The following is a 25,176-nucleotide window of genomic DNA, read 5'->3' on the forward strand; positions in this document are numbered from 1 at the left end:
CACTTGGATTCTGAAATATCATTCATTCCGTCATGAATAAGACCCAGAAGGATGCATTTTGTGCATTTTCTGACATTCTGGAGACAAAATATTGGCTTTTTAATTCCAGAAATCGCTGCTGAATAGGCGCATCTACTCTAAATATGGTCAAAATTCAAAATTTTTCAAATTTCACTATTATTTTGCATTGGAAACACCCTTTTATATCATATACAACCGATCTATGACTATTAAGACTATTTGCGACGTGTTTCAAGAAAGTCTTATTTCAGCTCTTATAAGAAATGTTTCTTATCAAATATCACACAATTTTCATTTCTATTTTCAAGAAAGATGTAATACCAAACATATTGCCAAGTTTCATTGTGAAATTTCAAGATTTTAGAGAAATATAGACACATAATAAAAGCCACCCCCTACCAATTTACTGGGCTAAATTTTGGCTCTATGGTCCTTTTATTGTATATTTTGGTAAAAGTTTCACTCGTTTGCATTATTTTTCACTTGGATTCTGAAATATCATTCATTCCGTCATGAATAAGACCCAGAAGGATGCATTTTGTGCATTTTCTGACATTCTGGAGACAAAATATTGGCTTTTTAATTCCAGAAATCGCTGCTGAATAGGCGCATCTACTCTAAATATGGTCAAAATTCAAAATTTTTCAAATTTCACTATTATTTTGCATTGGAAACACCCTTTTATATCATATACAACCGATCTATGACTATTAAGACTATTTGCGACGTGTTTCAAGAAAGTCTTATTTCAGCTCTTATAAGAAATGTTTCTTATCAAATATCACACAATTTTCATTTCTATTTTCAAGAAAGATGTAATACCAAACATATTGCCAAGTTTCATTGTGAAATTTCGAGATTTTAGAGAAATATAGACACATAATAAAAGCCACCCCCTACCAATTTACTGGGCTAAATTTTGGCTCTATGGTCCTTTTATTGTATATTTTGGTAAAAGTTTCACTCGTTTGCATTATTTTTCACTTGGATTCTGAAATATCATTCATTCCGTCATGAATAAGACCCAGAAGGATGCATTTTGTGCATTTTCTGACATTCTGGAGACAAAATATTGGCTTTTTAATTCCAGAAATCGCTGCTGAATAGGCGCATCTACTCTAAATATGGTCAAAATTCAAAATTTTTCAAATTTCACTATTATTTTGCTTGGAAACACCCTTTTATATCATATACAACCGATCTATGACTATTAAGACTATTTGCGACGTGTTTCAAGAAAGTCTTATTTCAGCTCTTATAGGTTAAAGGTCAGTAATTCAAATCCTTCTTTGTTTCATATAAAAAACGACAACTTCAGGTCGTTTTTATGTATCTTTAGAGAACATCACTTTTTCCTACACCTATTTTTCATGGAAGTTCTATCACAAATTAACGAAAAAATGAAAGAAAATAGGGGTTATGTAGTTCCTAGTGAAATGCCAGTCAGTTGTGGTCTGCTACCCTAAAAATGGCGCATATTTGCTCTCGTCCGCGCAATAAACACCTACTTCCGGTTTCGATCTGCAAAACTTGCCACGTGGGTTGTATGAACATGAAAACCGTCTTATTTCATGCAGAATGTATTCTAGTAGTGAAAAATGGTGATTAAAGCACTCGTTCTACACGAATTTGCGCAAAAAATGGGAAAATTAGGATCTATTTATTATGGACTTCTTTCGACTACACCACGGAAGCACATTTTCGACCGAATTACTGACCTTATTCCTGTATAATTGTGTCAAGTTACATCAAAATCCCTCCATGCATGAAGAAGAAATGCTCCGGACAAAGTTTTCATTCTTGTATCCTTTGACCTCTAAGTGTGACCTTGACCTTAGACCTAGGGACCTGGTTCTTGCGCATGACACTCCATCTCATGATGATGAACAATTGTGCCAACTTTCATCAAAATCCCTCTAAGCATGAAGAAGATATGCTCCGAACAAAGTCATTCTTGAATTTGACCTTTGACTTCTAAGTGTGACCTTGACCTTAGACCTAGGGACCTGGTTCTTGCGCATGACACTCCGTCTTATGATGATGAACAATTGTGCCAACTTTCATCAAAATCCCTCTATGCATGAAGAAGATATGCTCCGGACAAAGTCATTCTTGAATTTGACCTTTGACCTGTAAGTGTGACCTTGACCTTAGACCTAGGGACCTGGTTCTTGGGCATGACAATCCGTCTCATGATGATGAACAACTGTGCCAAGTTTCATCAAAATCCCTCCATGCATGTAGAAGATATTCTCCGGACAAAGTCTGTGGACGCCACCCGCTCGCCCGCCCGCCAGGGGCGTTCCCATAATACGTCCCGTTTTTCAAACGGGCGTATAAAAAGGGAAAACAAAAAGAAATTAGAGCTGCCACTGGACTGACTGATACACCTGATGTGAATGATGACAAAAGAGAGCAGTTTCAATTTGAGACAAATCTAGTCATAGCTGAAAGTGCATAAAAAAAATTAACCAGAATTTCTAAATCTAAAAGGGACATAACTCATAATATATTTCTGCCGAAGTAATTCATCTTGTGTCATATGATTTAGGTGATGATGTGGACCATCTATTTTAAGTTTGAATAAAATCCATTTCATAATAACATAGGTCAAGCAAGTGCATCAAAAGTTTTACCTGAAATTTTAAGTATAAAGGAGGCATAATCCATGAATTATTAGATGGGAGAGTTATGAGCTTTGTATGATATGATGTGAGTGATGATGCGGACTAACTATTTTAATTTTGAATCAAGTTCATTTAGTAATAACAGAGGCTGAGTTACAGTACCTGAAATTCTTAATAACAATGGGGCATAGTACATGCAATTATAGTGCAAGAGTTATGCAACTTGTGTCTCATGATGTGGTTGATGATGAGGACCAACTACTAAGTTCGAATAGTACTTATCTCTTGCAGTTCCTTCCTCCTTCATTTAACATTGTTCCATCAAATAATTTCCCCAGTTTCAAAATTATCATCAAGAGAAAAAGATTTGAATAGTTATATATATAAGAGGAAATTGTAAAATAATCGTTAAAATTTTGTGATAGTTACAGGTTTTGTGCATCCCTCATGGCTGTTTGTACTTATAATTATATCAAAATCAATTCCAATAGGTTCTAATTAAAATCCAAATCATGGATGCCTTTTTCAGCTCTCAGCTACAGTTATGACCTTGGCCTTAATCAAGAACAGCAAGAAGGCGGTCTCAATAGTAAGAACTCCTAAATCAAGTTTCATCAATTTATCAAGGGGTTTAACCCTTAGCCTGCTAGCGGCAGATGATTATGCCTTTGCGACCAGTGCAGACCAAGATCAGCCTGCACATCCGTGCAGTCTGATCATGGTCTGCACTGTTCGCTATTCAGTCAGTAAATTTGCAGCAAACACCCCTTTAAATAATAAATGGTATTGACCAAATTGAATGATGGACCAGTCCATTTTAGAAATTTAGCAGGCTAAGGGTTAAATAAAATGGAGCTGACATTAGTGTTGATAATAACAAATCACAAACATACAGACAACTACCATATTATGTTACTGTACCTGTTATATAGTAGATTAAAACCAGTTGGACAATTTCCTGCCCATAGTCCAGTGGGAACAGGTGGGGTAGGTGGCATACCCAACTGTACTTTACAAATATATCCCATCTGGTAGGAACAGTGGTCATCATTCCAGTTACCTGAGAAAATCATAAATTTTCATTAGAAAGTGTACATCTTTATTTTGCCATAGTTTAAAATGTATATCACAAACATATTTATCATACAAAATGTAATTTTTCAATGTTTATCTCATTCATTTTGTTAACAGTTAAAAACATTTTAGCACATACCATATTTTGGCATAGTTCAGTATGCCAAAAATGAGCTCAGAATTAAACACTTAGATGCTAGAGTACGAAGACTGGTCTCAAAATCAGATTAATAACATTGGATCAAAGTGCCTAACAGAAGAATCAAAACAATCTTGCTTGTGTCAATATGCATCATTCAGAAAATATGATTACCAGTTCTGAGGAAGATGTCTACACAATCTTCCTCTCCGCCAGCATCATTTGGTTCATTCTTCCCCCAGTTATAGTATGTCACAACAGAACCATCAGACCATCTGAAAAGGAATATATTAAGTTCTATTTTCAAGTCTTAATATAGACTTTAAGCAAATGCTTACAGACATCATTTGTAGATTTCTCATATACTAAAGGATTTTACAAACACTGCCAAAAAATCATACATAGCCATCTATCCAGCACAAAACACTAAAGTATTTTTAAGAGTGTGTGTGAATATTTTGGCATTCTCTCATAACTCTTAGCTTTCTCAGTCAGTGTTACAATGCTTAACATGAGCTGTTGTAAAACCGGCATGACCCCCATTACGAGTTGCCCCTTTTTCAGGATTGTGACCAACATGACCATGAACTTTGACCTACTAACCCCTAAAACATTACAGGTCATCTACTTCATAAGCCCAATCATGGTTTAAAGTTTGAAGATATTGGATCAAGTGGTTCTCAAGTTACTGAATGGAAACCATTTCAAAGGGTCAGATCCTGTGACCTTGACCTTTGGCTTACTGACCAAAAAAACAATAGGGGTCATAAACCATACTGAAAATTGGTTAAACACCAAATATGTTATCCATGTAAAATAAAGTCGTTACAGTAAAACAACACTCGCTCGAGGTCGCAAGGGGATGAGCAAAATGCTCGAGTTATCCATGGTTTCGAGCGACCAATACATTAACCAACATATGAAGAAAATTGAAGTTTGCTTTGCCAATTGTCATCGGGACCATTTGCAGAGTAAACGGTGATGCGTTATAATAACATCCTTGTGACATTAAAAAAAAATACATATTACAAATGACAGTGCGTTATCTATGATAGACGTTTCAGTATGTAATTTGTAAATGGCACATGTGAAGAAACAACTACAACTTTTCTTTTTTATTTATCAACAAGTGCATATCAGAATTATCGTCTCAATTTTATGAAAAGGCTTTATTATTTTCTTCATTTGCATGCAAAGAACTGCTGATTAAAATACAAGGATCTCATAACTATCTTCTCTATCCAGAAGAAATGATGTTTTAAGTAATCAGTAATTGATGGAAATTTGATCAATATAACTTTTCTTCAACCTTTTATCAATAATTAATCTCTTTATAAGACAAACAAACATCTAAGATAGTTGGGGAGTAGGCACGCAACTTTCACGGTGTGTGAAAATGTTTGATTAACCGATTACAGTCTGACCGCCGAAGGTGTGAAAAATTTTGACACCTCTGCTCAAGTTTGCCAGAAGAAACAAAGAATAAATTAATAAACAGGGACCAGGTGTCATGCCTGAGCGATCAAGTTATCGATGCTCAACCCAGCCATGGTAATTTCACATAGAAAATAGAAGGAAATCGGCCTGGACCACATGAATTGCTCGAGCGAGCCCAGGTGCCCGAGTCATCGATGCTCAAGCGAGCGGTGTTTCACTACAGCTTATTTTCGGGATTTCAGGGTATCAAGTTTGAAGGTTCTGGGTCAAGTGGTTCTCAAGTTATTCAGTGGAAACTATTTTCAGGGTTCAATGTATAAACCTGCAAAATAATGTTTTAACATGATAAAGTGGTTATAAGCATGCAGGTTAATTTATCAAGGGTGTAGCTCAAGAGAATAATCCTACAACATATGTTTATCTTAAAACATGGCTCTGCAATATATTATTTTGATACTAATAGTTCTGTTATGTAACAAGAGCTGTAAGAGGACAGCAACGCTCGACTATTTAACTAGGCCAAATAGATCTCAAGTTATTGACCAGAAATGGATTTCCATTTTCTGTCTGATGTAACCTTGGCCTTAAATAGACTGACCCCAAAATCAATAGAGGTCATCTACTCTGTATGTCCAATAATCCTATGAAGGTTCAACATTCTGGGTCAAGTGGTTCTCAAGTTACTGTCCATAAATGATTTTACATGACCAGGCCCCTGCAACCTTGGCCAATAATAGAATGACCCAAAAATCAATAGGGTTCATCTACTCTGCCTACAAAGTTTCAACATTCTAGGTCAAGTGGTTCTAAAGTTATTGATCAGAAATGGTCTTCCATGTTCAGGCCCGTGACCTTGACCTTTAACAGAGTGACCAAAAACTTGATAGGGGTCATCTTCTCTACATGACCATTCATCCTAGGAAGTTGCAACATTCTCGGTCAAGTGGTTCTCAAGTTACTGACCGGAAACGGTTTTTCATGTTCAGGCCCCTGTGACCTTGACTTTTAATAGAGTGACCCTAAATTCAATTGGGGTCATTTACTCTGCACTTCCAATCATTCTATGAAGTTTTAATATTTGGGTCAAGTGGTTCTCAAGTTATTGATCAGAAACGTTTTTTCATGTTCAGGCCAATGTAACCTGGACCTTTAACAGAGTGACCTCAAAAACAACAGGGGTTATCTACCCTGCATGTCCAATCATCCTATGAAGTTTCAACATTCTGGATTAAGTAATTCTCAACTTATTGATCGGAAATGGTTTTCCATGTCCAGGCCCCTGTGACCTTGACCTTTGATGGAGTGACCCCAAAAACTTTAGGGGTCATCTACTCTGCATGACCAATCATCCTATGAAGTTTCAACATTCTGAGTCAAGTGGTTCTCAAGTTACTGTCCGTAAATGATTTTACATGACCAGGCCCCTGTGACCTTGACCTTTAACAGTGACCCCAAAAACAATAGGGCTTATCTACCCTGCATGTCCTATGAAGTTTCAACATCCTGGGTTAAGTGGTTCTCAAGTTATTGATCTGAAATGGTTTTCTGTGTTCAGGCCACTGTTACCTTGACCTTTATTAGAGTGACCTCAAAATCAATAGATGTCATCTACTGTGCATGAACAATCATCCTATGAAATTTCAACATTCTGGGCCAAGTGGTTCTAAAGTTATTGATCGGAAATGGTTTTCCATGTTCAGGCCCCGGTGACCTTGACCTTTGATGGAGTGACTTCAAAAAAAATAAGGGTTGTCTACAGTACTCCATAAGCCCTGCCGCCCCATGAAATTTGAAGGTTCTAGGTCAAATGGTTCTCCAGTTATTGATCAGAAATGAAGTGTGACGTACGGAGAGACAGGGCAAAAACAATGTCTCCCGTGGGGGGGGGGGGGGGGGGGGGGGGGGGGGGGGGAGACATAATAATGTGTTTCACTTTGGAGAAACAGAGCTATACAAATTATTCTTTTCAATTTACAAGAAGAGTAAATAGTAACAAGAGGACCATGATGGCCCTATATATCGCTCACCAGAGTTGATCTGGCCTACTGGCCTACTGACCTAGTTTTTGACCCTACATGACCCAGTTTCGACTTTGACATAGATATCATCAAGACTTACATTCTGACCAAGTTTCATAAAGTTTGTGTCTCAAATGTGGCCTCTGGAGTGTTCACAAGCTTTTCCTTTGATCTGGCCTACTGACCTAGTTTTTGACCCCACATGACCCAGTTTTGAACCTGACCTAGAGATCATCAAGACAAACATTCTGACCGAGTTTCATAAAGATTGGATCACAAATGTGGCCTCTAGAGTGTTCACAAGCTTTTCCTTTGATATGGCCTACTGACCTAGTTTTTGACCCAACATGACCCAGTTTCAAACTTGATCTAAAGATCCTCAAGACTAACATTCTAACCAAGTTTGAGAAAGATTGGGTCACAAATGTGGCCTCTAGAGTGTTCACAAGCTTTTCCTTTGATTTGGCCTACTGACCTTGTTTTTGACCCCACATGTCCTAGCTTCGAACTTGACCTAGAGATCAACAAGACAAACATTCTGACTATGTTTCATACAGATTGGGTCTCTAGAGTGTTCACAAGCTTTTCCTTTGATCTGGCCTACTGACCTAGTTTTTGACCCCACATGACCTAGTTTTGAACCTCACCTAGAGATAGGTCGCAAATGTGCCCTCTGGAGTGTTCACAAGCTTTTCCTTTGATATGGCCTACTGACCTAGTTTTTGACCCAACATGCCCAGTTTCAAACTTGTCCTAGAGATCATCAAGACTAACATTCTGACTAGGTTTCATAAATATTGGATCACAAATGTGACCTCTATAGTGTTCACAAGCTTTTCCTTTGATCTGGCCTACTGTCCTAGTATTTGACCCCACATGACCCAGTTTTGAACTTGACCTAGAGATCATCAAGACAAACATTCTGACCAAGTTTCATAAAGATTGGGTCACAAATGTGGCCTCTAAAGTGTTCACTAGCTTTTCCTTTGATCTGGCCTACTGACCTAGTTTTTGACCCAACATGACCCAGTTTCAAACCTGACCTAGAGATCAAGACAAACATTCTGACCAAGTTTCATAAAGATTGGGCCACAAATGTGGCCTCTAGAGTGTTCACAAGTCAAAAGCTGACGGACGATGCACACCGCACGACGCACGCCGGACAATGACATGTCACAATAGCTCACCTTGAGAACTTTGTGACTACGTTTCATAAAGATTGGGTCACAAATGTGCCCTCTGGAGTGTTCACAAGCTTTTCCTTTGATCTAGCCTACTGACCTAGTTTTTGACCCAACATGCCCCAGTTTCAAACTTGACCTAGAGATCATCAAGACAAACATCCTGACTAAGTTTCATAAAGATTGGGTCACAAATGTGGCCTCTAGAGTGTTCACAAGCTTTTCCTTTGATCTGGCCTACTGACCTTGTTTTTGACCCCACATGTCCTAGCTTCAAACTTGACCTAGAGATCAACAAGACAAACATTCTGACTATGTTTCATACAGATTGGGTCTCTAGAGTGTTCACAAGCTTTTCCTTTGATCTGGCATACTGACCTAGTTTTTGACCCCACATGACCTAGTTTGAACCTGACCTAGAGATCAACAAGACAAACATTCTGACTATGTTTCATAAAGATTGGGTCGCAAATGTGCCCTCTGGAGTGTTCACAAGCTTTTCCTTTGATATGGCCTACTGACCTAGTTTTTGACCCAACATGCCCCAGTTTCAAATTTGACCTAGAGATCATCAAGACTAACATTCTGACACAAGTTTCATAAATATTGGGTCACAAATGTGACCTCTATTGTGTTCACAAGCTTTTCCTTCGATCTGGCCTACTGACCTAGTTTTTGACCCAACATGACACAGTTTCGAACTTGACCTAGAGATTATCAAGACTAACATTCTGACCAAGTTTCATTAAGATTAAGTCAAAAATGTGGCCTCTAGAGTGTTCACAAGCTTTTCCTTTGATCTGGCCTACTGACCTAGTTCTTGACCCAACATGACCCAGTTTCAAACCTGACCTAGAGATCAAGATAAACATTCTGACCAAGTTTCATAAAGATTGGGCCACAAATGTGGCCTCTAGAGTGTTCACAAGGCAAATGTTGACGGACGCCGCACACTGCATGACGCCGCACAATGACATGTCACAATAGCTCACCTTGAGAACTTTGTGACTACGTTTCATAAAGATTGGGTCACAAATGTGCCCTCTGGGGTTTTCACAAGCTTTTCCTTTGATCTGGCCTACTGACCTAGTTTTTGACCCAACATGCCCCAGTTTCAAACTTGACCTAGAGATCATCAAGACTAACATCCTGACTATGTTTCATAAAGATTGGGTCACAAATGTGGCCTCTATAGTGTTCATAAGCTTTTCCTTTGATCTGGCCTACTGACCTATTTTTTGACCCAACATGACCCAGTTTCGAACTTGACCTAGAGATTATCAAAGACAAACATTCTGACCATGTTTCATTAAGTCAAAAATGTGGCCTCTAGAGTGTTCACAAGCTTTTCCTTTGATCTGGCCTACTGACCTAGTTTTTGACCCAACATGACCCAGTTTCGAACCCGACCTAGAGATCAAGACTAACATCCTGACCAAGTTTCATAAAGATTGGGCCACAAATGTGGCCTCTAGAGTGTTCACAAGGCAAATGTTGACGGACGACGCACACCTCACGGCGCACGCCGACGCACGCCAGACAATGACCGGTCACAATAGCTCACCTTGAGCACTTTGTGCTCTGGTGAGCTAAAAATTAAACACTTACTTATATCCATTGTTCAGGTCAAGAGCATTCAAGCCAATCCACACTGAATTTGCAGATATATTCTTCAACTAAAAAAAAAATGCTGTAAAGGTAAAATTTCATCAACTTTGTTATATTCAATCAAATCTATAAATTTAAGGTAAACTTTATAAATCAATGTGTGGAACATAGTTCTGTCTTTTAAGGCTTTTTCTATTTGAGCCACACCATGAGAAAACCAACATAGTGCATAGTCAAAATCTATACTATTCACTAACGGTTTCTCTAACTGCAATAGGGTTTGAAAGCAAACAGTATGGATACAGACCAGACTGCATGGATGCACAGGCTGGTCTGGATCCATGCTGGTCGCAAATGCACCAAGTTGGATTTCTCATGTTGCGGCTTATTTAAATATAATTTTGCTGACAATATTGCCAGCAAACTGGAATATCTAAAACGCAATGAGAAGGATACTGCAGATTTAGTCTGATGAAAATCTGTCAAGGTGTACATGTGCAAGGTGTAAAATCTACATTGATATAAATTAGGCAAAACAGGCCTGTAGCTGCTGCAAGTAGATCTGCAAAAGTTACACCTGAACACTGTACAAGTCAGTTCCAATCTTTGTCACCTCTATTTAGTAGTTTTTATGTGGAAATCCCTGTATCAACATGTTTTACCTAGTTTTTATACTGCTTTGAGGTTTGTTGGATTTTCCAATTACATTTTCTGTATAACAGCAGTTCCTCAAACACTTCTGATTCTTTTGGAAGTCTTCACTTAAAATAAAGGTCACTAATTACCAGTGTAAGATATATAAAAGCTTGTTCTGCCTGAGAGAGTATGGATGCAAGATCTCCGCCAGATTGTTGGCAAGTCCGTCGAGCCTGCCTCCACGACTTCCCCTGGTCTCCGTTTCCATCACTAGCTCTGTAACAGGAACCATGATAGGCTACCCATCCACTTCCAACTAGACTTTTGCATAGTGCACCTTAAATATTACAAAAATAACATCATGTCAGTGAATGGTACATTAAAACTCTTTCAGGTGGTAAAACAATGAAAATGATCAATGTAAAAGGGAACATGCCTTCAGATTTATGCAAAATTAAATAAATTCCAATACCAAGAGGCATGATATTTCAAATTAATTTTGTTGTTTTGTTGTTTTTTTCAAAAGGAAACATTTGAGCCACACCATGAGAAAAACAACATAGTGCATTTGCGACCAGCATGGATCCAGACCAGCCTGCGCATCCGTTCAGACTGGTCAGGATCCATACTGTTCGAAACAGTTTCTCTAATTACAATAGGCTTTGAAAGCAAACAGCATGGATCCTGACCAGACTGCGCTGGATCCATGCTTGTTGCAAAAGCACTATATTGGTTTCCGCATGGCGCGGCTCACTTATGTCTGTTAAATAACTATAAATATTCAATTTCAAACAAAAGTAGAATCAGAAACTACTTTCCGTAACAAAGTCTGAGGCATGGCCGTTGCAAAAGACATGCAAAGATAACCAAAGAATGGGAAGGGGAAATAGTTTTAAAATTTAAACAAAATTAATTTACCACGACTGTGTCTAGAAAAAAAGCAGTGATAATTTTTCCTCAATATGTTTACGGACTGAATCATGTAATGTAAACTTTATCTGTTAAAACTAAATATCATAATTTGCTCAGAAAGTATTCATCTTAGAATCTATTACTTGTTATGCCTAATGACAGGGAAAAAAATATTACAAATAAGCCTTCTCGCCTGATCCTTTCAACAAAAAATGAAGAAACTGCAACAAAATATTAAAGACTGCATTATATATTTCGCATATCAATGAACTTACTAGACTGAGTGGCTGGTGCTGTCACTGTTTTCAATGTTGTAAAATGTCCACCTGAAAGGGATACAGCATGTGTCAAGCATCTTGGTCATAAAAAGTGAAAAGAAGTGCTTTTCTTTATTTGTCCTCAGAAAATGTTAAGATGTCCCAAGTGAGCAATGTAAAAATGGCTACAATACAGATACTTTCTTTTCACAGAGATATTCATTAGAGAAAATATAAAAATAAAAATGTCAATCAATGTCCTAAAATAAAAAGGATTTAATAATCAAACTAGGAATAAAGTAAATAAAACTAGAGATGCTTTTTAGAAAAGTGCATATCTCCCACAACTGCCTAATCATCTAAATAGTAAGTCAGTCTTTATATACTGTTTACTCACTACTAATATACCTTTGAAGAGTAAAAAGGCTGATTTTGGGTAATTCATGGGCCATAATTCTGAAGTGCCTCTGGCTAGTTAATGAACTTGACCGAGGACTTATGGTCAAAAACATTTGTCTCAAGTTTGGCAAAGATCAGATGAGAACTATTTGACTTAGAGCAAGTACAAGTGTAAAAAGGCTGCTTTTCGGTAATTCAAGGGCCATAATTCCGTGTTGATTTAGCTACTTATTGAACTTGGCTGAGAACTTATGGTCAAACACATTTTATTCAAGTTTTGTGAGGATCGGATGAGAAATGTGTGACTTAGAGTGCTGATAGGAATAAAAATGCTGATTTTTTGTAATTCAAGGGCCATAATTTCGAAATGCCTTGGCCGTTTTCGCTAGTTATCAAACTTGGGCGGGGACTTATGGTCAAACACATTTTGTTCAAGTTTGGTGAAGATCTGATGAGAAATGTTTGACTTAGAGCGCGGACAAGAGTAGAAAGGCCGATTTTCAGTAATTCAAGGGCCATAATTCCGAAGTGCCTGGGCCAATTGGCTAGTTATCGAACTTGGCTGAGGTCTTATGGTCAAACACATTTTGTTCAAGTTTGCTGACAGTCAGATGAGAAATATTTGACTTTATAGAGTGCGGACAAGATTTATGACAGACACACACTGCAGGAGTAAATCAATATGTCTCCCACACCACTGTGTGGTGGGAGACATAATAAAATGCTTGCAGTCAGCCCAGTCCACAACCCTTCTCTCCTTTGCAGCTGAAGCCTAAGCAAAATCTTTGACACTTAAACATAGTTATGATAGCTAGAAATAGAAACTACCTGGTCCTCTTTTCACCATGCAGATCCAGTTATTCCTTGACATACATGCTGCATCATTCCATTTTGATGTAGAACTCCACATCTCCACACAGTCTTCAAAACCGTTGTAATTGTCTGGTTGTTTAACATTCCAGTTCAAAACATTGACTGCACTTCCATCAGTCCATACATACCCTTAAACAATGTAAATACACATTATAAGAACAGAATATTTCTTTCATTCACCTAGGATTTTAATTCTGATAAATTGGGCGTACTACAAAATTTGTAATAATAGCTGACACAAAGATTTATGTCTAAAAATGACATGTTCGCATAAGATAAAAATAATTCAAGATATCTTCAAAATTTAAGAAAATCTTACTGCTGTCACTGGATACATGCAGAATACTGTTTTAACTTAAGCAGGTCAAATGTTCATCATAAAGATGAATTTTAAAGATACTACCAGTTATGCTATAAATTTCATCAATCATCTTGTATCCATGGCAATCTGAAAGCTTCACTATACAACTATATGCTCTACAAGCTCAGTAGGTAGAGTACAAGAGAACACAACTACCTGTCTAAAGTGAATATTTTCTGTTAGGATTTGATAGAAGACACTGTGAACTTTCAGATATGGCAGGCTGCCACACTCAGACAATTACTTCCATATGAAGAAAGTTACCAATCACAGTCAAGTAAAACCACTTTTTCTCTGCTCATTTTGCATGATTAGCAGGGAACCAGTCAACCATAATTTGCAGAATCAAAGACGGCATAGAAAGTTACAGCCTGCCTTCAACTCAGTGTTCGATAAAATTGTTGTCATTTCTTCTTCTCCTCTGGATTCATATTTGCAAGTTGCCAAAATTTTATATGATATCAAAAATGATGTAATTGTAGCATTTCAACATTCCATACATCAACAAGAGCTGTCTCCATAGGATGACATATGCCCCCGATGGCACTTTGAATGAGTAGTTATGGCCGATGTTAGAGTTTAGGACCTTTGACCTACGGAGCTAGGTCTTGTGCGCGACACGTCGTCTTACTGTGTCACACAGTCATGCGTAGTTATTTTAAAATCCATGCATGAATGACAAAGATATGGACCGGACACGCCCATCAATGCACTATCATGAAAAATGACCTTTAACCTCTAAGTGTGACCTTGACCTTTGAGCTACGGACCTGGGTCTTGCGCGCGACACTTCGTCTTACTGTGGTACACATTCATGCCAAGTAATTTGAAAATCCATCCATGGTTGACAAAGATATGGACCGGACACGCCCATCAATGCACTATCCTTTAAAGTCTAAGTGTGACCTTGACCTTTGAGCTACGGACCTGGGTCTTGTGCGCGACACATCGTCTTACTGTGGTACACATTCATGCCAAATTGTTTGAAAATCTATCCATCGATGACAAGATATGGACCGGACACGCCCATCAATGCACTATCCTTTAATGTCTAAGTGTGACCTTGACCTTTGAGCTACGGACCTGGGTCTTGCGCGTGACACGTCGTCTTACTGTGGTACACATTCATGCCAAGTTATTTGAAAATCCATTCATCGATGACAAAGATATGGACCGGACACGCCCATCAATGCACTATCCTTTAATGTCTAAGTGTGACCTTGATCTTTGAGCTACGGACCTGGGTCTTGCGCGCAACACGTCGTCTTAATGTGGTACACATTCATGCCAAGTTATTTGAAAATCCATCCATCGATGACAAAGATATGGACCGGACACGAAAATTGCGGACAGACTGACAGACCGACAGACTGACAGACGGTTCAAAAACTATATGCCTCCCTTCGGGGGCATAAAAATTCACAATTTTAGAAAGTTTTTAGTCTTTTATGTTTCAAGTAATAATCAGTTTTGGCAGATACAGCAACAGGTAGTAGTATATAACAGAAGGGTCATTAAAACAGTGACGTGATCTGCAATGATGCATCTGGCTCTCATGGATTTTGCCTGGCCCAATCAAATTTGGGGCAAATGCTTCACAGGATCTATATAGGCCTAACCCATTCAAATTCAAGGAAAGAGCATCATGGGATTTCGGCCTTGCCTGATCACATTTGGGGCAAGTGGATCATGGGATCTAAGTCCGGCAATATCCAGTGATGCTAAATATAACACTGCAGATCAAGATACTGTATTATAATCCTATAATAAATAATCCAGAAATAACTAAAATGCAATTTCATAATTATACAGAGTTGCAAAATAGTGTTAAACTCAATTATCAAACAAAGAAACTTATCAACAAATGCAACTGTGTTGAACTAGTTGTAATACTTTATTACTTACCATTTTCTGAAGCTCTGTCATTAAGACCAATCCAAAATGATGTTGATGTTCCTCTAAATAATAAAACAAGAATTATCAGAAAATAAATAAAACAAATTTTTACATATTAATCACAAAATAACAATTATTCTGCCAGGCTTTCTTCAAACTTTACAGTGAACTTTAATAAATTTCTAAGCATTAAATAAATTCTAAATAAAGTGACTTCAAGAGAAATTACAACTAGGTACACATCTCTTGTTTTTACTTCTTTGTTCTTAAACTTAAACAAATGATGCATGGCTGAAGAAATGTTCAATAAGTACCTGGAAAAGTGCTGCCATTTCTTCATGTACAATTAAAAATCAGTAAAACTGTTGCATAATGCAAATTAGAGAATACTTATTTGATATGTCAAAATCTATTTTCTTCGGATATTGAATAAATAAATGCTATTCTCCATGGTTAAATAGAAACATGAGGCAATATCCTGTGTTTTGAATAAAATATATCAGTTAAAAATACAAATGCTATGCTACATAAGTTAAAGAGCAAATGCCATGCAGAAAACAACATTTTATTAGTGGTTGAAGAGGTTTGAAAGCGGTCAGGAGAGTACTGGTGACGAGTCGCAGTAAAGACATTAAAAGACAATAATATTTGGTCACATGAGCTTTTTGACATGTTTTGAAATCTGTTATTTAAATATTCACATTCAATACGTTCTTCCCAATCATACTTTCAAATTTTAGCAAAATATGACCAGAGATAAAAATATCAGAGCAGTTTTCCGTGTATCTTTTTAACACCCCTCGTATAACTTGAACATTCCAAATGTCCATTTTTATAAAAATTTTTAGGAATGAACAAGACATAACAAGCAAAACTTTCAAAAAATATAGTGAATGTTAGGTTTAAAAAGACAATAATTAAAACATACACAAGAGCGTTTCTCCATACATAGTCTATGTCAGCGGCACTGTGGAATGAAGCAAGATTACCTCCCTTGCTTACACAATCATCCAGAGCTTCATCCCAGGTGCGCTCTAGATGACTGGCAACCTTGTTCACCTATAGTAATTAAAGAATCACAATATTCTCAAAATACAACATACAGGAAATTGTAAATCAATACAAATGTAAGTCGTACACTAAAGTTTAAATATATAAGATTCAAGTTTCCATTAATTTTTTACAATGATCATCTATTGTCATCAGTAAGAAATTTTGCAATATCTTGAAGCAAAGTTTTTTTTTTAAAAAAAACTACAGCTATTTGGCAAAAAAAGATCAAGCTAAAAATTTCACTTTTCAAGGTTGAAATTTCAGACTTAAGTTTTTAATGACTTTGGGTCCAAAAGCCGGGAAGTTTACCTTCTGTATATTGAGAAAAGTTTGCTTGGTATAACTTTTCAATAGTATTTCAGTTACATAAAATATCCAGAAAGAAAAACATGATTTTTGTATTCTACCAGTACTAATGTGTTCAATGCCTTTTGTTCATATGCTAAAGAAACTTTTACTCCTTGAAATGAATAAAAGTTAGATACCTGATAACAATAGCTTGGTGTCTGTATGAGTCCTGGGTCACAAGGAGGGAGTGTGGTTGTTGCTGGGGGCAGGGTTGGAGCAGTGTATCCTACCCTGGTCTTCTTACATACTAACCCAGCCTTGTTAGTGCATGGCTGATTACTCCATAAGCCGGTCATGTTACCACTTCCTATGGAAACACACTGCGAGGTTCCATCTAAAAACAAGTAAATTTGATGAATTGGTATCCCCTGCCGAAAGGGTTTGTGGTGAGGAACGGCAAAAAAATATATCCAGCAAAAAGTTAAGGATGTTAATAAGAAAAGCAAATAATTTCATTAGTCAAAATCAATTGAACAGAAAACAAATGTTTAATTAAAGAGTACATAATAAATATATTATACTTCGATCCTCACTAAAGAATTTGTTTTGAATTGGATATGCTTACTGTAATAAGCTTAGATTTTAGAATTAAATGCAGTTAATTGAAATGTGAGCTTGAAGTTTAACTGGAACGAAATATTGTCTTTGAGTGGTTTGGCACCAGGTGTTGCTGTTTAACATGTACATTTGAACTTAAAAGAACAGATGTCCTTAAGAGAACACAATCAAGTAAGATATCTTGAACATGGCTGAGGCCAAGGTTTGTGCAGTCATAACTTAACATGTTGAAGGTTTGAACATTTAAAAAAAAAAGGAATGGAAATATAATATATATGTATATATTATGTATATATTTATTTTTTTTAGGGGGTGGGGTGGGGCGGGAGGCCGGGTGAGAAAACAAAATTTCACATGCTGATTACAAATATTGATGGAAAATTAAACTAGAATGTGTCTGTAGGACACAGGGTGTGCCCCCCACTGGTACATTTGTCACAAATAAGGGGCAATAATTCAAATGTTTGCAGTCTTAATGGGGTATAGCCTCAACAAACATTTTATGAAAATGATTCATTATTCTAGGCCCTATACTTCTTGAGCTATGAGCATCACAAACAAAAAATCCACTATTTTGGCTATTTCAAGGGCCATAACTCTGTAAAAAGAGCTAAGATTCTCAAGAAGAATTCCAAGTGTGCAAGGTCACATCATGTTAAAGACTCCAGCAAGGTTTCTTGAATTTACATCAAATAGTTTTTGAGCTAGGCACATAATTAGGTGAAAAAGTGCATGTTTTACTATTTCAGGGGCCATTCCTTTAAAAATACTGGGTGGAGCCAGCCAAAAAATTAGAGGTGTGCAAGTTTATATCATGATAAACACTTATGCAAGTTTTCAACCATTCATATTAAATACTTTTTGAGCTAGGTGCATCACAAGGTGAAAATGTACATTTTTGACTATTTCAGGGGCCGTAACTCTAAAAATAGGGGGCGGACCCAAATGAAAAATAGGAGGTGCACAAGTTCATATCATGATTAAGCCTCATGCAAGGTTTCATGAACCTATATTAAATACTTTTTGAGCTAGGCATGTCACAAGGTGAAAATGTGCATTTTTGACTATTTCAGAGGCCTTAACTCTGAAAATAGGGGGCGGAACCAAATGAAAAATAGGAGGTGTGCAAGTTCATATCATGATTAAGCCTCATGCAAGGTTTCATGAATCTATATCAAATATTTTTTGAGCTAGGCGTGTCACAAGGTGAAAATGTGCAATTTTGACTTTTTCAGGGGCCATAACTCTAAAAATAGGGGGCGGAGCCAGATGAAAAATAGGAGGTGTGCAAGTTCATATCATGATTAAGACTCATGCAAGGTTTCAGGAATCTATATCAAATACTTTTTGAGCTAGGCGACATGCATTTTTGACTATTTCAGGGGCTATAACTCTGAAAATAGGGGGCGAAGCCAGATGAAAAATAGGAGGTGCGCACGTTCATATCATGATTAAGCCTCATGCAAGGTTTCATGAATCTATATTAAATACTTTTTGAGCAAGGCATGTCACAAGGTGAAAATGTGCATTTTTGACTATTTCAGGGCCATAACTCTGAAAATAGGGGGCCGAGCCAGACGAAAATTAGGAGGTGCGCAAGTTCATATCATGATAAAGACTCATGCAAGGTTTCATTAATTTATATCAAATACTTTTCGAGCTAGGTGTGTCACGAACTTCGGACGGACAGACAGACGGATGCACAGACAAGACCAAATCTATATGCCCCCACCACTCATGGGGGGGCACAAAAAAAAAAGGGTGAAGTGGTTGGGTGGGGGCAGAGGATGCATGATCAGTGGTGGGCATGACTGGGTGGAGGAGCCAGGGGGAGGGATATGGTACAACTTGCATGTTGATAAATATTCATGGAGGGTTTGAAAAAAATCTAAAATAAGGCATGAAATTTTTTTTTTAATTTTAGCGTGGGGGAGGGGGGTTGGGAAGGGGAGGGGGTGTGACCAAGGCAAGTGGGTGACCAGGTGTGGGTGAACAACTTCACATGTTAATAATAAATGTTCAGGGAAAAGAATGAAAGAAATTAAATGAAATTCTGCCAAATGGTATGTCTGTTATGTACAAATATGTGGATTTTTATACAATTAAAGGGCAATAACTCTTAATTTACAAAATAAATCCAAATGAAATTGTGTGTTCACAACCACATTATGGTGATCTAAAGTCTGTTTAAGTTTCATAGTTCTAGATCAAATATATCAAAAGTTATGATGCAGAAATTGCCATATTTATAGTACCCTATATAGTTAACAGTAGAAACTTCTAAGGGCCATAACTTTGGTGTTACTAGGGCAATCTCACTGAAACTTGGCAGGCCGCAAAAACTCATAGTGGTGAACATGAAAATGCAGTGTTATATAAATATTCCCAACTATTTCCTAGATATGGCTCCGGACGGATGGACGGACTGTCAGAATAATTTGTATATTTGATATATTTATAACGTAACACATAAGCACAGATAGTGCTTGACTCCCTTTTCAGGTTGTCATTGCTATAATTATTGTTGAATTGCTGTTAATAATAGAATTTGGGTCATTTATGACTGATTTGGGTTCATTATGTGGATGGCTGGGTCCCAGCTTCGCAATTTATGTCATATACAAAAGTTAAAGGGAACCAGATATTTGATAAAGCAAGTACTCGTTGTAAAACGTTATGTTTGAATTTGGACCAATCAGAAACAAGTTCTAAAAATAGCACGTCTGCTGAGGTATAAATAGATAGATGGACGACAGAGAGCTCATTCGGTATCCAGCGGTTGAAGAAGACACATCGAGGATTCAACTAATAATTTATCCCAGTACCTTGATAAGGAGACTATTGTAGTTACCCTGTCAGGGCGGATAAATTATTAAAAAGAAGACTTTGGAAGTTTGTAGACTAAAGAAGAGATGCAGAATTTCAACCAGGTTTCGAGCTATAGGGCCAGCGCATAGAACTTTTACCTTAAGGTAGTTGAATGCTATATACGATAGCATATATAGGCTGAGCATCGGGAAGCTGAGACAGAGACCCAGAGTTTGGTAATCTACTGAGATAGTAAGAGAGTTCCAGCTTACAGACGGTTCAGCATTACTGGGGAAGTACAGCCAAGGCATCGGGGATATACCTATATGGTAGTTGAATGCTACATATGATAGCATCTAGGCGCTGAGCATCCAGGAGCCGGGGCAGAGAGGACAGAGGCCGAGCACCTACGCGATAGGACTCTTATGTTGTTGATTCAAAGATATTGTCTGACGGGAACTTCAACAAAAAGACCAGTCTCCAGCCTATAGGAGTTCGAGCTAATCATTTTTAATTGAAGATTGTTAGTTTGAAATATTTATTGATTTGACTGATCCCTGAAATTGACTAGCTCATAATTAAAATCATTTACGAATCATTGGTACATGAATCATTTAGGCAAGGTAACCAGAGGAAAATTCTGTATCTGAGATATTTGGTCTCACCAGCTTTACGTTTTGACAAAGGACATTCTACATCGTTTGTCAGCTAGTCTAAGACATAGTCACCTTAGCGATTGGACCCAAACCATTGTTCAAGATACTAAAGGCATAGGCACTTCCCTGGGTCATATAACCAGTATCCCGACACAAACGGAAAGACGGACGGACAACGCCAAAACTATATCCCTCCAACTTTCGTTGGGGGATAATAAACCTAACCATGAAATCTCTAGACCTATGTTTGTTTATCACAATGTGACTTTTACTTAAGGCAATTAAAAAATGTCTGAAATGGATTTAATGATGTCTTCACATCCGGGAACCATTTAACTGCTCCGAGTCACTGTGACCTTGACCTTTTTGTCCTGAACCCATGAAAACTAACAGACCGACTGACAAGCTCACTTCTTCCCCCCCACCCCCACACACCCCAACTTGTTTTATGGGGGTATAATTTACAACTTCCCCACTCAGCACTACAGCTATACCTACAAAGCTAAATGAGCAGTCTTATTCTACCTGCATAGATAACAGGGTACTCTTGTTCTATCTATAACAGGGCACTCTTGTTATATCTATAAACAGGGCACTTTTGTTATATCTGTAACAGGGCACTCTTGTTATATCTATAACAGGGCACTCTTGTTATATCTGTAACAGGGCACTCTTGTTATATCTGTAACAGGGCACTCTTGTTATATCTATAACAGGGCACTCTTGTTATATCTACAAAGCTAACAGGGCAGTTTTGCTTTATCTACCAAGCTAACCTCAGTAGGCAACAAAAATAAAATGAAATATAGCATGAACCATTTTAAACAGGTTGGTAACTTATAATGGTTAAATAAACTTTTTCATTCAAGGCTGTTTGTTAGTACACATACACAGATTGATAAAGTAACAACACTGCAAACAATGCTAGCATACCTGGTTTATTTTTTGCCCAGTTGGTGAATGCCAGGGATGGTCTTCCAACAGTGTGCTGGTAGGTTCCCGGCTGTGCTAGATCATTTACATCTATCCAATATTGTCCTGTTCTGGCACCCAGCACACCTGATAAATATGACTGTTCATATCTGAAATAACAAGGACATTCTTTGAGATTTTCGCAGGTAGATACACATCTGCTTGACATTTTTAAAAGACAACTTCCTTCAAGTGAGGTAAATATTGTGCCTCTTAATAGGGGAAAATTATTACCTATAATGCATGCGTAAGACTGATATTGAATGTTCTCCATGTCATGACAAGCAGAATGTCTGTACCAAGATAGTGTAAGTTCTGTAAAAGGTTTCTGTGGTACTGACAGAAGAAATTGTTTTGAAATAAGAAAATCAGCCGAGAGATTCTGCAGGGTGTATTATTAACAAAACAGAAATAAATGTGCCACTTTGTAAAGTCTTATATATGGATGACACAGACCACTGCTCTGTATGTTTAAATATAATGCATAATAACTGAGATTGACCTGGAATGCTTAGGCTGGATTAACTTCTGTGTATGAAATGCCATATTAAATTCATCTTAAGCATTTTAGGGACGTTTTGATGCAGGCATGAACTACTTCGTGTTTAATGCATGGACCATACAAACTTCTAAATTAAGACGTCTTCATTTGTAGATTCAGATTACAAACAAACAAAAACAAACAAATCTTTATTGTGATTTAGGCCTCCGGCCCATACACCATTGTAGATTCAGATTACAGAGAAATACAAATCCTTAGCTTATTTCAATTTTTGCCTCTTATTTACTTACCTTCAAATGTTCTCTGTCACTTACTTACCTTCACTTTTTGTCTGTTATAAACTTACATTCTAATATTCCTTGAACTTAACTCACCTTCATCTCTTTTTCTCTTTCAATAACTTGCCTTCAAATTTTCCCTGTTATAAACTTACCTATCTCCAATCCGAGCCAAAGATCCTCCAAAGGTTTCACACACTGCTTTGCTCTCTTGCCAAGTCCTTTTGGCATCCCCATAAAGGTAGCAGGACCACCGGTACCCATCCCAGCCAGTCCGGCACCCAGTAGGTACTACTGTAGCAACTGGCTTACTAGCTCGCTGTTTGTCCATCTGACACACAAACATGTGACTGACATCACAGGATGCGTCCTGCCAGCCTCCAGACTAAAACAAACACAGTGCAGATAAATCAAGGCAGCATTCTGACAGGGACAAATAAGCATATAAATTCTATTCTTCCAGTCTCTTGGCTGTACTGAAAACAGTGTAAGCTAATTATAGCAACATTCATAAATTAACAAATAAACTTGCTAACCTACAAATTCTATTAGCAGCTATCAGAACTGCAGTGTAAAGTTTCCATTCTATATGTTGATGGAATACTACAAGAAACAAATATTTACTTATCAGAGTAGCCTTCCAACTACAGCAAGCAAACATTAAAGATTCATCGTGACAGGTTCCTGAACAAACATAAAACTTTGTCGCAATTACCTTCACACTGAAACAAGCGCACATTATAGCCATTTTAGAACACAATAGAGTGCATTACTTGATCATCCTTTAGGGTGCTATAAACCAACAATACAGTTTCATCAATGGAAGAAGTGCAACAGAGTCAAGACCCCCACCTCCATGCATTCACCAGTGTAAACAAGTGATGAAACAATTTTCTGAAATTAGTGTATTTGGTCAAAGCTGTTGTGCCAAACATACAGAAAGATTTTGAAAATCAATTGAAGGACCCGCTAAATCTTGAGACAGTAAAGACAGTCAAACCTTTCTTAACACTTATCATGCTGGGCATGATTTATTCTGCCTTTGCTACCAGTGCAGATCATGATCAGCCTGCACATCCATGCAGTCTGAACATGATCTGTACTGTTTGCCATTCAATCAGTATCCTTTTGATATGTACCTCTGTTAACAGTTGATGGTACTGTCTAAATTGAAAGATGGACAAGTTAATTATAGAAGTTTAGCAGTGTTTTTAGGTTAAAGACTACCTGTTGACAGAGACCACCTGGTTCTAGTGACCACAAGTTTCATTTCTAAAACTGATATTTACAATATTTCAACCTTTGAATAAAGACCATCTGTAAATAAACATCTCTATCTGGTTCTCCCACAGGTAGTCTATATAGACAGGTTTGACTGTAATGTACTATAGTATGAATGCATTAACTTACTTGCCATGTGCACTTACTTTGTTCTGCATTAGAACACAATCTTGGTTGGCATTAGCCGTATGGCTTGGTTGGTTTAAACCCCAGTTTGTGTATTTAACCTGCCGACCATCAGCCCAGTTAAACACAGACTCATCTTGTATGTCATTAAAACCTATCCAAGTACTCTGACCATCTGAAAGTAATATGCTGAATTTAAATATATTTCGTCATAATTTTGAAATTATGCTGATTGTGACACAAGTGTCACTCAACAACAACCTCTATACAATGTAAGTGTAACTTAGTGTAAACCTCTATACAAAACAAGTGTCACTCAACAACAACCTCTATAAAATGCCAGTGTAACTTAGTATTAACCTCTATACAATGCAAGTGTAACTTAGCAACAACCTCTGTACAACACAAGTGTCACTCAACAACAACCTCTTTACAATGCAAGCGTAACTAAGCATTATCCTCTATACAACACAAGTGTAACTTAATGACAACCTCTGAACGACACAAGTGTTACTCAACAACAACCGCTATACAATGCAAGTGTAACTTAGCGACAACCTCTTTACAACACAAGTCACTCAACAACAACCTCTATACAGTGGAACTTCTGAAAACTGGACCTTCTGAAAACCGGAAACCTTTGAAAACTGTGCGAAACTCAAGGTCCCATTTTTTTCTGTTCTTATCTCTATATATTTTTAACTTCTGAAAACCAGAACTTCCGAATTCTGAAAACTGGACGATTTTTGAAGGACCGCTTATATTTTAACACTAAAATTTACTTCCAAAAACTGAACAGCAAACTTTTTGCCGGATTAAAAGTGTCACCAATCAAAAAATGCCTACGGCAAGTAGGCAGAAGAACATGGTATTTTATCTATCAGTGGCGCTCATTTAATTAATTACTTGATATAAACTTGTAAAATTATAAAGGATAATAACCTCCTTCATCCTACGTGTAAGAAAACATAACGCTTGTGCACCATGTCCACTTTGCCCACAAACTTTCAAACTTCTGAATTCCGGAAACTTCCAAATACCGAACTTTTAGGCTGGTCCGGAGGTCATTTGGTTTTCGGAAGTTACATTGTACAATGCAAGTGTAACTAAGCATTTACCTCTATACAACCCAAGTGTAACTTAGCAACAACCTCT

At 37.4% G+C, this 25,176-nt stretch overlaps 1 protein-coding gene across 1 annotated transcript in view; it reads right to left on the minus strand.

Annotated features, from left to right (window-relative positions):
* LOC123556480 (uncharacterized) overlaps nt 1-25,176 on the minus strand; it is a 122,844-nt gene that overhangs the window by 16,443 nt on the left and 81,225 nt on the right. The window contains exons 31-42 of the mRNA XM_053544436.1: nt 24,042-24,196; nt 22,770-22,999; nt 21,796-21,944; nt 16,978-17,174; nt 16,368-16,498; nt 15,449-15,501; nt 13,138-13,311; nt 11,929-11,979; nt 10,891-11,078; nt 10,106-10,173; nt 4,036-4,136; nt 3,570-3,708 (exon numbers count right to left, since the gene is read on the minus strand). Coding sequence (XP_053400411.1) covers nt 3,570-3,708; nt 4,036-4,136; nt 10,106-10,173; nt 10,891-11,078; nt 11,929-11,979; nt 13,138-13,311; nt 15,449-15,501; nt 16,368-16,498; nt 16,978-17,174; nt 21,796-21,944; nt 22,770-22,999; nt 24,042-24,196 — 1,636 coding nt within the window. The remainder of the gene's footprint in view (nt 1-3,569; nt 3,709-4,035; nt 4,137-10,105; nt 10,174-10,890; nt 11,079-11,928; nt 11,980-13,137; nt 13,312-15,448; nt 15,502-16,367; nt 16,499-16,977; nt 17,175-21,795; nt 21,945-22,769; nt 23,000-24,041; nt 24,197-25,176) is intronic.

This window comes from Mercenaria mercenaria, chromosome 5 (genome assembly GCF_021730395.1).
Source record: "Mercenaria mercenaria strain notata chromosome 5, MADL_Memer_1, whole genome shotgun sequence".
Lineage (NCBI taxonomy): Eukaryota > Metazoa > Mollusca > Bivalvia > Venerida > Veneridae > Mercenaria > Mercenaria mercenaria.